The 13,732-nt window shown below is 33.8% G+C and overlaps 1 protein-coding gene across 2 annotated transcripts in view; it reads right to left on the bottom strand.

The window, feature by feature from the left end:
• The window catches only part of LOC132735789 (uncharacterized), a 61,754-nt gene that overhangs the window by 26,133 nt on the left and 21,889 nt on the right, over nt 1-13,732 (bottom strand). For both annotated transcript variants that reach the window (XM_060722781.1, XM_060722783.1), the window contains exons 8-11: nt 9,041-9,181; nt 3,234-3,369; nt 970-1,131; nt 396-619 (exon numbers count right to left, since the gene is read on the bottom strand). In XM_060722781.1, the coding sequence (XP_060578764.1) occupies nt 396-619; nt 970-1,131; nt 3,234-3,369; nt 9,041-9,181 (663 nt within the window). The remainder of the gene's footprint in view (nt 1-395; nt 620-969; nt 1,132-3,233; nt 3,370-9,040; nt 9,182-13,732) is intronic.

Below are 13,732 nucleotides of genomic sequence, written 5' to 3'. Positions count from 1 at the left end.
TGCCTTGGAAATATGAGAACACAACTTTACTCACTGGCAGTAGATAGGTGTTAATGTTGTGTACATAAATTGCTTACATGCAAACATTAAATGGAATAAACTATGATGTAATTGACATGTCTTATTGACATGCTACAATATTCAACGTCTTTTCCTGAATTTTATTCTTCGAACTTTTGTTGTCTATGTTGAACAGTTAAGTACCATGGAAATATGAGGCACCGATAAAATATTTCATACATATCCAACTAATGAAACAACTTTATAAGTTGAAAATTCACATGTAGAAATTTACTTTAAATTGTTGTACAGAATCTAGGAATACTTGTTAGGTAACTACCCAATGGTAAATATTCTCATAAAAAATCAGAATATTAACTGCCAATTAAGATTACCTCTGTCAATTTGTTTTTCCAATTTTTCCGGAGATCAAGCACATTATCAAATTCTAGCCCTCCAGTGTATAAAGCACTGAACAGACGGACAATCTCCCCAATATCGGCATGAAATCCTCGGTGATTTAAACCTTTGTAGCCTTCCAATTTCTGAGCCAAGCCGAAATCCAAAACTTTAACTCCAAGTGTCTCTACCACTGTTAGCTGTACCATAAAATTAAAACCTAAAACAAACATATTTACTCCATTAATTCAATGAAAAAGAAATATTATACATGCAATTTGAATATATAAAGCTCTATGAAGGGAAACAATTCCTAAACAGCAAAGACTGTGACCTTGAGTGTATTTACAACACTTCCTATCTATGGAACTTTTTCACTCATTGATCTAGTTAATTTTGAGATTGTGATAGGTTGAAGAAGAATTTATGGGACTCTGAAAACTGTTTGGATTACAGAAGTTTCCGGATTCTAGATGGTCTTGAATTCTGAAGTTACAGAGAACAATAAATATGATGAGCTAATAATAATTGTACACCGACAAATTTGTCATTTTCATTACGAAAATTTACCATGTAAGTCACGATGAACCCATCCCTTGTTAAGCATCTGTGTGACAGCTTCGAGAGCCCCGTCTAAGACGTATAATGAGAACAGCTTTAAAAGAGATCTATTCTCCGCACTGTTGAAAAATCCTGCCATGTGCTCGTCCAAAATACTGCGTAAAGTTTTAGCTTAAAACAAAACAAAAATTTCAACATTAGATTCTGTCAAAGCATTATTTTGAAAAAAAATTGTGAGTGTTGTCTAATAGGCAAGAGCTTAACACATGCTGCGTTAACACTAAGTCTTGTCTAAGTAAAAAGGGGTGTAACTCTAAAAATATTAATTTCAGAAATATGCCCCTTGTCTTACAACTGCACCAAAATTTGTTATGATAACAGGTATTCCAAGTTTCAAGTTAATATTTTTTAAAATGTTTGAATAATGGGCTGCATTAGTGTTGGCACAAGGTGTACAACGATGACCCCATAGCAATTATAACAGCTCAACTTTTCCCTCAAAATAGACAAGCTAAAATTGACTGCTGGTACCTAAAGGAGACTTTATGAAGGCTAGGTAGTCAAAAGTTTTCCCAAAGAACAATCTGATATTAAAATGAGACATCTTAGCAAAAATAAATCAAAGCTAAGTACAGTAAACTCCGCTTATAACAAACTCATTGGGACATTCAAAATCTGTTCCATATATCCGGAGTTCCTGATAAGCATATAGCTAATTAGTTCCTTGTATAAAGAGATTTTATAGCGAACAGATTTACATATAACAAAATGATTGTTTACCATCGTCAGCCATTTTGAAGAGCATTTGATTAAGTAAACAAGAACGTGTTTGTTAAACACAAATGCCCCCGGCTCCGATTCTTGTCCGTAGCAAAATTTCAAAAAATGTTTACCCATTCACTCAGTTATGGACAGAAACATTGCCAAAAAATTGTAAACACAAGTTATATAGCTTGACAGAGTCATGGCATTTTGTAATTGTGAAATATATAAGTTGCCAAGTCATTGCTATGACTTGTGAAGTGATAAATATTCAACTTTATCAAATATATATAAATGTAAGAAATCTATACTTGGCACCCTTGACCTTGACCCACTCACACCTAAAGAATATCATGCAAGTTATCTTCCTACCAAATATGAAATACACATGTCAATAAATAAAGGCTGTATGGGCAAAAATGTTAAAATCTATTTTGAGCATTGATGACCTTGATCAAACTGACCCCTAACTCCATCCAAAGGAAGAATACCATGCAAGTTATCTTCCAACCAAATATGAAATATATCTGTCAATAAATAAAGGCTGTATGGGCAAAAGTGTAAAAATCTATTTTTAGCACTTGTGACCTTCACCCAACTGACCCCTAACTCCATCCAAAGTAAGAATTACATGCAAGTTATCTTCCTACCAAATATGAAATATATCTGTCAATAAATAAAGGCTGTATGGGCAAAAGTGCAAAAATCTATTTTTAGCACTAGTGACCTTGACACACTGATCCCTAACTCAATCAAAAGGAAGAATACCATGCAAGTTATCTTCCTATCAAATATGAAATACACCTGTCAATAAATAAAGCCTGTATGGGCAAAAGTGTAAAAATCTATTTTTAGTACAAGTGACCTTGACCCACTGATCCCTACCCCAATCAAAAGGATGAATACCATGCAAGTTATCTTCCTACCATATATGAAATATATCTGTCAATAAATAAAGGCTGTATGAGCAAAAGTGTTAAACATCTATTTTTAGCACTGGTGACCTTGACCCAACTGACCACTAACTCCATCAAATTTTATGTTAAAGGCATCTGTCTATAGAATATGGTTAATACACCTGTAAAAATGTAAAAATCTATTTTTAAAAGATATTTATAATTTTATCTTTAGAACTAATACTATTCTAAATAGAAAACTATTACGTACTGCTATACAAATTCATTTTCACAACTGTTTTGAAGTACAGTCAACAATAAATGGTACATTCGGGCAAGTTTTAATCCGTGACATTTATTTACAAATAGCCGATATTTTGGAGTTCACTATAAAAGTGTAATTTTCTGTACTTTTAACTAAAATTGGACTAAGAAATGAGTTCCTTATAAGCGATAATTCCTTATAACCGTGTCCGCTATAACCGTATATTTTTATATAAAATAAAGAAGGACAAAATTTGGGCCAAGATATCTATAAAAGTGTTCCTTATAACCGGAAGTGCTCTATAACCGTGTTTGTTGCAAGGGAAGTTTACTGTATATCTATTTGATTACCATTTCTTAAAATCTCCATATGCATATGCAACTTGTTGTTTTCTATTTTGAAGAGGTACAGGCCAGGGACACAACCCGAATCTGACATATCTTCCCAACATTTCACCTCCTCTTTACGAAAGTATGAGATCATCATCTGAAAGTTAAATTGAATTTTGTTTTCAAACATTTTTGAGGTTATTACAGAATGCTGTTTTATTTAAATATGAATATCAATAGATTATTTAAGAACTAATAGATCCCAAACAGTGATTTTATCGCTAAATAAAAGACAGTGATTTTTATTTGGAATGGATATATTATTTCGATTCTAACACAACATAACAACAACATTGCATTTGTAAAAAAATGCCATGCCATCGCATAAATACAACAATAAACTAGAGGATGCTTTTGTAAAAAAGCGCATGTCTCCCCCACTGCTGAGAATAACTGTGAATGGAAACAGGAATGGAACTGGAGAAATCCGGAAATGAGAAAATGACCAATGGTCACTGTGACCTTAACCTTTGACCTACTGACCCCATAAACAAGAGGGATCATCTGCTCAATAAGACCAATCATCCTATGAAGTTTGAGGGTTGTAGGTCTAAAGGAACTCTAGTTATCATCCGGAAAGGAGAAATTAACCAACGGTCGCTGTGACCTTGACCTTTGACCTACTGACCATTAAAACAATAGGGATCATTTGATTAATAAGACCAATCATCCTATGAAGTTTGAGGGTTGTAGGTCAAAAGGAACTCTAGTTATCATCCGGAAATGAGAAATTGACCAACGGTCACTGTGACCTTGACCTTTGACCTACTGACCCCAAAAACAATAGGGATCATCTGCTCTATAAGACCAATCATCCTATGAAGTTTGAGGGCTGTAGGTCAAAAGGAACTCTAGTTATCATCCGGAAACGAGAAATTGACCAACGGTCACTGTGACCTTGACCTTTGAACTACTGACCCCAAAAACAATAGGGATCATCTGCTCAATAAGACCAATCATCCTATGAAGTTTGAGGTCTGTAGGTCTAAAGGAACTCTAGTTATCATCCGGAAACGAGAAATTGACCAACGGTCAGTGTGACCTTGACCTTTGACCTACTGACCCCAAAAACAATAGGGATCATCAGCTCTATAAGACCAATCATCCTATGAAGTTTGAGGGCTGTAGGTCAAAAGGAACTCTAGTTATCGTCCGGAAACGAAGAATGGACGGACTGACGGACTGACGGACGGACGGACTGACGGACGGACAGGGCAAAAACAATATGTCTCCCCCCGAGGTGGGGGAGACATAATAAATGTAGGAACACAATTTTTTTTTGTTTCTATACAGATTGCCATAATGCATAGATCACTTACCTATCTGTTATTATCAGATTAGTACCTTCAGACAATAATTTTTTTTTTTACTTTATGACATAGTGACTGAAAATCAATGATCCCCAGGGGCGGGGCCAATTTTGACCCCAGGGCTTTAATTTGAATAATCTTGCTGGAGGTTCACTACACAATGTTTATTGCAAAATGTCTAACCTCTAGCCTTTGTCAATTAGAGAAGATGATATTTTAAAGTTTTAACTATATACACGTAAGGAAAACCTATGACCCCCGGGGCGGGGCTAGTTTTGACACTAGAGGCAAAATTTGAACAACTTTGGTAGAGTACCTATAGATGATATCATATACCAAATATCAAAGCTCAAAGCCTTGTACCTTCAGACAAGAAGATTTTTAATTTTTTTACTATATGTTCATAGTCAAAATCAATGACCCCCGGGGGTGGGGCCAATTTTGACCCCAGGGCTACAATTTTACAATCTTGCTAGAGGTTCACTACACAATTTTTCATGCAAAATATCTAACCTCTAGCCTTTGTCAATTTAGAGAAGATGAGTTTTTACTACAGTGGAACCTGTCTAATCCGATCTCGTCCAGACCAGACGAAAAGTTCGGATTAGAAAGGTTTCCGAATAAGAAGGTTTTTTTACATGTTTTTTCATGTTATTTGCAAAATAGTTGAAGGAAAGAAAACGGGAATGTATTTGAAATTGCAATTTAGATATTTTATTTTTGCAGGTTCTTATCCTTCATTTTAATACATGTGAATTAATACAAAAATAAAGAAATAAAAATAAATAAATTAATAAGCAAAAATATTATGTCCTCAAGGGTAAGTTAACCGACGATGTTAAACAGAAGGCCGAGACATGATTAGATATTCGTACCAGCATTTGTCAATTGTTGTTTACTCTTATCCGAGTCAGCGACTATCCAAAGTCACTGACAGTTTCCATTAATTTTCATTACTTAATCATGTATCATTGAATCCAATACAAAGGACTAAAAGATATTTCTATTGTATTATATCAAAATATTTATAGAAGCTGACGAAAAACAACCAATTAAGCAATTATAGAAGATATCAAGGAGCTAAGTGTAATTTTCACACCTTCGCAGATCATACGTTTCACCCATTAATCAAGCGAAATAACACTTATCAGTTTGGTGTATGTTTACACCTGCAAGATGTGCGATTATTTTGTTATTTTGAATGAAGGTGTGACATTTGGCAAAATCTGTTCGGATCCGAGAGGTAAATTTGATACATATTTTAATACATATATATGCATGTATATATATTATATATATATATACATATATATATATATATACACATCTATATATACATATATATATATTATATATATATATATATATATATATATATATAATATATATATATACACACAAACACATTTATATATATAATACATATACTATACATGATATATATATATATTATATATACACACACACCAATAAATGCACAAATCTGAGAAAATTTAGTAATATAACCTTCAAGGTCAAGGTCATTAAAGAGCCCAACCAAATTTGGGTTTGATAAACAACAAGGTCTGGTCCTTAAGAATGTTCTGTTATAATATGAAGTTTATCCCTTCAATAATAGCAAAGTTACAGTTAGTTACCGCCAAAACAATGAAAATTTCAATAATTTGACCTTCAAAGACAATGTCATTAATGAGTGAAGGTCAAGGTCTTTCGGTATATTTTAAACAGGTGCACAACTTCACATGCTGATCAACATTCCCATAAAGTTTCGTTGAATTCCAGCCATTAGTTGCAGAGAATTACTCCGGAAACGAAATTCAGACAAAATTTTACTGAGTCAAGGGCAATAACTCTAAAAATACTAATAATATCCAGACGAAAATACCCAGGTGCACAACTTCACATGCTGATCAACATTCCCATAAAGTTTCGTTGAATTCCAGCCATTAGTTGCAGAGAAATACTCCGGAAACGAAATTCGGACGGACAGATGGACGGACGGACAGACGGAAGGACGGACGGTCAACGCCAAAACTATATCCCCCTCCCGATTCCATCGGCGGGGGATAAAAAAGGGGGGATAATTCAAAAATTAGGCAAGGCAGAGTTACGGTTCTTGTGCAATGCACACCTACTCAATGAGATCTATCTACCTACAAAGTTTCATGTTGATACCTCTTATACTTTTAGAGTTATGTCCCAGACAAAGTTCAAAGTGTAAAAATAAACAAAGGGGAATAATTAAAAAATTAGGCAAAGCAGAGTTACAGTTCTTGTGCACTGCACACCTACTCAATGAGATCTATCTACCTACAAAGTTTCATGTTGATACCTCTTGTTGTTTCAAAGTTATGTCCCGGACAAGAAAAGGGGACGGACAAGGCCGCGACTATATGCTCCCCCGAAATTGTTTGGGGAGCATAAAAATGTGACCGTTAGAGTGTTAACGAACAAGTGTGGACGGACGACGGAAGGCAGACGACGGACATTCAACGATCCTTAAAGCTCACCCTGAGCAAGCTCATGTGAGCTAAATAGCAAAGAACATTATGATATAACAAATTGTCTTTTCTTAAATTAGAAAACAATATTATTGAAGCACTAGGGGATTCCACCGACGTTTTTGATACTACAGGATTCGAAATAATTTTTCAAGGTTATTGTTCCATTTGATGTTTGTCTCAAATTTTGTGTCCAAAATTTCAGATATTCCCTCTCATCAGTTTTCCAAAATAAATATTTTGATACTGAAAAATGACCCAAAATTGAAGAGTTGTCTTTCTCTCAAATTGGGCTACAAATTATTACAAAATTATGATTTTCATATTTTTTTATTTGTTTTAATATATTTTTCATTTTATTTCTGAGTATATTTCCTGTTTTAATATATTTTTTTTGATTTATTTCTGAGTATATTCCTGTTTTAATATATTTTTTCGATTTATTTCTGAGTATATTAAATGTTCCTGTTTTAATATATTTTTCGATTTATTTCTGAGTATATTTCCTGTTGTAATATATTTTTCAATTTATTTCTGAGTATATTTCCTGTTTTAATATATTTTTCGATTTATTTCTGAGTATATTCCTGTATTAATATATTTTTCGATTTATTTCTGAGTATATTAAATTTTCCTGTTTTAATATATTTTTTCAATTTATTTCTGAGTATAGGTAGCACACCACAGTAATGTAAGCCACAGCTTCGAATTGCCAGGGAGGATTTCTTGGATATAGTGAATATTGTGGATTTAAATGACTGGTTGTCTTTAAAATGCATTTTCAGCATAAAATTTGTTTTTGTGACATCTAATATGATCACTGGCAAATTCGAAAACATGGCCAGAAATCACATGCTGTTGATTATGAATGTCAAGGCCGCCATTTTTTGTAAACATTGCTTTTATACAGCATGCACGGTAAAAAGAAGTCATTTTACAGGGGGGTACAAACTTTTAGCAGTAGCAAAAAATCTACAAGGTTGAGGACTAGTTTCTGTGTGATATTTTGCATGTATAGGGAGTTGCTAAAGCAGAGACGGTGTTCCTTTAGCCTGTATATTTGCAGATATTTTTTGCCAGAGGGTCGAAATGTGTTGTTTTGGGTCTCGGGCCACTGTAGATTTTGGGCTTCAACGGAATGAATTGCAAATTTTTTACTGCCTGCCTATTGCAGATGGGATAATTTCTTTGTAGATTTGCAATCTTATGTCATATATGTTCTCAACAAAATGTGTTTTCTTTTTCCAGGTTGTGTAGTTTGGTATCAGAATTATTAGACGTATTGCTTGTAGGACATTGACGGCAGGAACTTGAAATTAACTGTGGAGTGCTACCATATTCCTGTTTTAATATATATGTTTCAATTTATTTCTGAGTATATTCCTGTATTAATATATTTTTCGATTTATTTCTGAGTATATTAAATTTTCCTGTTTTAATATATTTTTTCAATTTATTTCTGAGTATATTTCCTGTTTTAATATATTTTTCAATTTATTTCTGAGTATATTTCCTGTTTTAATATATTTTTCGATTTATTTCTGAGTATATTCCTGTATTAATATATTTTTCGATTTATTTCTGAGTATATTTCCTGTTGTAATATATTTGGCCCACCTATCAGTTTTAAGTGCCCAAGCAAATCTGTCTAATAAATTCAAATTTTATGTTTTAACGCTTTTGGACCTCAGTGCAGTTCCTATAAAAAGGTTTTTTCTCCTCTTGAATGAAAGTAAAAGACGTTTATCTATCTTAAGCATACATCTATTATCAATTGGAAATGACCCTTGAAAGGCAAATTGGGAAGGTAATACTAGTCATATGAAAAGCATCAATAAAATGTTTTTGAGATATCATTTTCCATTACTGAACTTAAACAAACCAGGCAGTATTACAAGTAAATCTATAAATTAGATACATCAAACAAATACTTCTTAAAATGATATGAAACCATTACCGTTTTATATGCATGTTCCTGGCCTGTCTTTTTATCTGTAACCACCACAATATCCCCTGCAGAGTTCCCTTTTCCAAGTATGTCCCCTGTCCGCTCAAACTCGTGCCCTAATCTATATTCTTTTGATGGAGATAAGGAGATCTGAAATAAAATCATCAATCATGAAACAGTTCATTTAAAAATATACATGAAAATCAAATTGCTGTTTGCAAAATTAAAATATATCTAATAAGCACTTTATAATTTTCCAACAATGTGATGCATGTTGATTAAATTCCATATTTCAAAGCATATTAGAGAGATTCCAAAGCTCGCAGTAACACAAACAAGAGGGCCATGATGGCCCTGAAATCGCTCACCTGTACATAGGCCCCTGTGCCAAGGCCAATTTTAAACCAGGGGCTTTTATTTGAACAAACTTAGTAGACACCCATTAGAAGATGTTTCATGATAAATATCTAAGCTATAGCTCTTTGGGGTTTTTATAAGAAGATTTTTTAAGTTTTTACTATATACATAAAGGGAAAAACAATGACCCCCTGAGGCAGGGCCAATTTTGACCCCAGGGCTTTTATTTGAATTAACTTGTAAGACACTCACTAGAAGATATTTCATGCTTAGTATCTTAACTCTAGCTCTTTGGGTTTTTTATAAGAAGATTTTTTAAGTTTTTACTATACACATATAAGGAAAATCAATGACCCCTGGGGCGGGGCCAATTTTAACCCAAGGGCCCTTATTTGAACAAACTTGGTAGACACCCATTAGAAGATGTTTCATGCTAAATATCTTAGCTCTAGCTCTTTGGGGTTTTTAAAAGAAGATTTTTTAAGTTTTTACTATATACATAAAGGGAAAAACAATGACCCCCTGGGGCGGGGCCAATTTTTACCCCAGGGCTTTTATTTGAACAAACTTGGTAGACACCCACTAGAAGATGTTTCATGCTTTATATCTAAGCTCTAGCTATTTGTGGTTTTTAAAAGAAGATTTTTTAAGTTTTTACTATAATTATACAAATAAGGAAAATCAATGACCTCCCGGGTTGGGCCCAATTTTAATCAAAGGGCCCTTATTTGAACAAAACTTGGTAGACACCCACTAGAAGATGTTTCATGCTGAATATCTTAGCTCTAGCTCTTTGGGGTTTTTAAAAGAAGATTTTTCAAGTCTTTACTATATACATAAAGGGAAAAACAATGACCTCCTGAAGCGGGGCCAATTTTTATCCCAGGGCTTTTATTTGAACAAACTTGGTAGACACCCACTAGAAGATGTTTTATGCTTTATATCTAAGCTCTAGCTATTTTGTTTTTTTAAAAGAAGATTTTTTAAGTTTTTACTATAATTATACAAATAAGGAAAATCAATGACCTCCCGGGTTGGGCCCAATTTTTACCCAAGGGCCCTTATTTGAACAAAACTAGGTAGACAACCATTAGAAGATGTTTCATGCTAAATATCTTAGCTCCAGCTCTTTGGGTTTTTAAAAGAAGGTTTTTTAAGTGTTTACTATGTACATAAAGGGAAAAACAATGACCCCCCCCACAGGGCGGAGCCAATTTTGACCCTAGGGCTTTTATTTTAACAAACTTGGTAGACACCAACTAGAAGATGTTTCATGCTTAATATCTAAGCTCTAGCTATTTGGGTTTTTTTTAAAGAGGATTTTTTAAGTTTTCATTATATACATTAAGGGGAAACAATGACCCCCTGGGGCGGGGCCAACTTTCACCGTAGGGCTTTTTCAAAACAAACTTGGTAGACCCCCACCAGAAGATGTTTCATGTTTAATATCTAAGCTCTAGCTCTTTGGGTTTTTTAAAAAAATATTTTTTAAGTTTTCACTATATACATATGGGGGAAAAAAATGACCCCCTAGGGCGGGGCCAATTTTGACCCTAAGGCTTTTATTTGAACAAACTTGGAAGACACCCACCCGAAGATGTTTCATGCCAAAAATCTAAGCTATAGCTATTTGAATTTTTTAAAAGAAGATTTTTTAAGTTTTACTATATACAAATAAGGAGAATCAATGACCCCCCGGGGCGGAGCCAATTTTGACCCAAAGGCATTTATTTGAACAATCTTGGTAGACTCTGACTAGATGATGTTTTATGTCAAATATTTAAGCTCTAGCTCTTTCCGTTTTTTAAAGAAGATTTTTTAATGTTTTCTTGGTTGCCTAAAACCAGAGTTCTGAATGGGTTCACTACCAAAGGGACATTCCTGTGAAGTTTAGATGAAATTAGCTTAGCCGTTTATGAGGAGATGGCGTTTAAAGTAAAAGTTTACGGAGGGACAGACGACACACGGATGGACGAAAAGTGATCACAAAAGCTCACCATTTCACTTTGTGACAGGTGAGCTAAAAACTAAGGAATGCAGTTATGGTTCTTTGACACTTTGGAAAATTTGAGTCTGTACAACTGGGTGTAGTTTCAGTGATAGTTTGGAATTTTAACTTAAGGGAGATAATTAAAACATGAAACAAGGTAGAGTTATGTTTCTTGAACACTGCACTTCCTCTCAAAAGACTCTATCACCTTGTGAAGTTTACATAAAATCCCTTCAATAGGTATCTAGTTATATTCATATTCCAGACAAGAGTGTGAAGGACGGATGTCTTTCTAAGTTCACAATGTGGGTTTTTTCTTCATCATCTTAAACCTCAAAAACACCATAAGAAAGATATTTTCCTCCATTGAGCAACCTTTTTCCCCACAAGTACAAGTCTGTATGGAATGAACACGGATATTTATCTATAATATTACTTGAGTCCATACAGACAGATGGTTAAGACCGCAACTGTATTCTCTCCCTTTCAGGAGCATAAATTATAATAACATGCTAAATCTCTTTATGGTTCTATATCAGATACCAGTATGATGAACCTTGCTTTTGTACCTTTTGAGTAATATCAGAATTCAGATTTCACTGACATACAGAAAGGGGTCAGCCTTTAGTCCCCTCTTGGTATAAACAGAAGGGGACTTACACAACAACAATTTATTCTAGTTTCAATTCTCAGGTTTATTACTTTTCATTAAACCAGGCAAGCTAAGACACATGTTATAACTTATGAAGTATGCTAGCTCTGAATATATTTATACAATATTGCTAAACATTACACAATATTCTAATAAATTTTGGAATGTGCAGTCATATGTTACATAAGTCCCAGGAGCTTCAAATCATGGAAACTTTTGGGGAAAACAGTCAAAATATCACAATTGATTTAATCTATCACTGCTGGGTAAGTGTGATGGTTTTGTTTGAAGCCAAAACATTTTCCATCAACACAACTTTACTATTGACAGGATTCAACTGAAGTGCTAACTCAGACTACCCCTCTAAAATAGTCCAACTAGACCCAAGTGTTCATGGTGCCTATACAGTTATGATCACTTCATCTGGTAACTGGAGATTCCCACAGACAGTGATGTTAATCTTCATTTGCTAGACTTTCAATAACACTATTTAAATATATTTGATATACAATTTCTTTAATAAATACTCATAGTAATACTAAATTCCTTTTATGTGATATTTTTTCTGTCACATATGTTCAGATACAGTCCAACCCCGTTTATTCCAAGTGCCTCGGACTGAATATTTACTTCGAATAATCGATGGGTTAGAATAATCGAAATCGGAATATTGTGATAGACGAAAACTACTCCACTTTGACCAATCATCGCAAAACTACCGTTTACAACACACTTGCTTCCTGTAATCAATTGAGAAAAATAAATACTAAAGAAAAGATGCGTAAAAATTATTTTATTGACATTGAAGACATAAATACTTGCATTTTATTCTACATTATGTATCGTTTCGTTTCGCGCAAAAACCTTGATAATGGCCGTGTCGTCACTACGGTATTTACAGCTAAACTCTGGTATTTTCGATTAGGATAAATTAAGGCTCTCATGTAGCGTTACAATTAATGAAAACAATGTTTTGGCTGTTTAGACAAATTCACATATACGGAATGTATAAAAATTATTGCTGTTATCTTCAACAAAATCGGACACGGTTCATAGCCTTTCATTTTCGGTAATTAAAATAGATTAAACAGACAAAGAGTCATTATCAAGATTGTCTAATTACACGCATGACTGTGGATATTTTTTACAAGTCGACTGGTCAGCGAGTGGATCTGCGCCAATTAGTCTGGCTTCGAATAATAATTAGGCTGGCTTCGAATAATAGGTGTGAAATTCTTTCATATTTGAATAATCGGGACCGAAATTTTACTTCGAAAAATAGGAGGTATTAGGATACTGCATTTCGAATAATACGCTTGTTTTTATATTGTTTTATATAGAGATAAAAACGGGACCGCCGATCTACTTCGGATAATGCCGGGTATTCGAATAAAGGGTTGTCGAATAAACGGGGTCGGACTGTAGTATACAATTTATTTGTTTAGACGGCATACAATTTAAAGGTATAATTATTTATTGGCTACGAATAAATGTAAATTATGGTTAGTTTTAATAACCAATATGAATGTTTCAAAGATTATCCCTTCAAAATTTAAAACAGCCTGTCAATTAAGCAGATCTTAGTGATTGAGGCACATTAAGCAGAAAAAAATGGTCAATCAAAGGGTAGGGAAACATTTGTATGCATATTTAAATCATTTGGTGGAGAAACAATCACTTCACAGCTGTGCTTTGCTATTGA

This window comes from Ruditapes philippinarum, unplaced genomic scaffold (assembly GCF_026571515.1).
Source record: "Ruditapes philippinarum isolate M1 unplaced genomic scaffold, ASM2657151v2 ctg5577_1_1_1_1, whole genome shotgun sequence".
NCBI lineage: Eukaryota > Metazoa > Mollusca > Bivalvia > Venerida > Veneridae > Ruditapes > Ruditapes philippinarum.
This window is presented reverse-complemented; position numbering and strand designations above follow the sequence as displayed.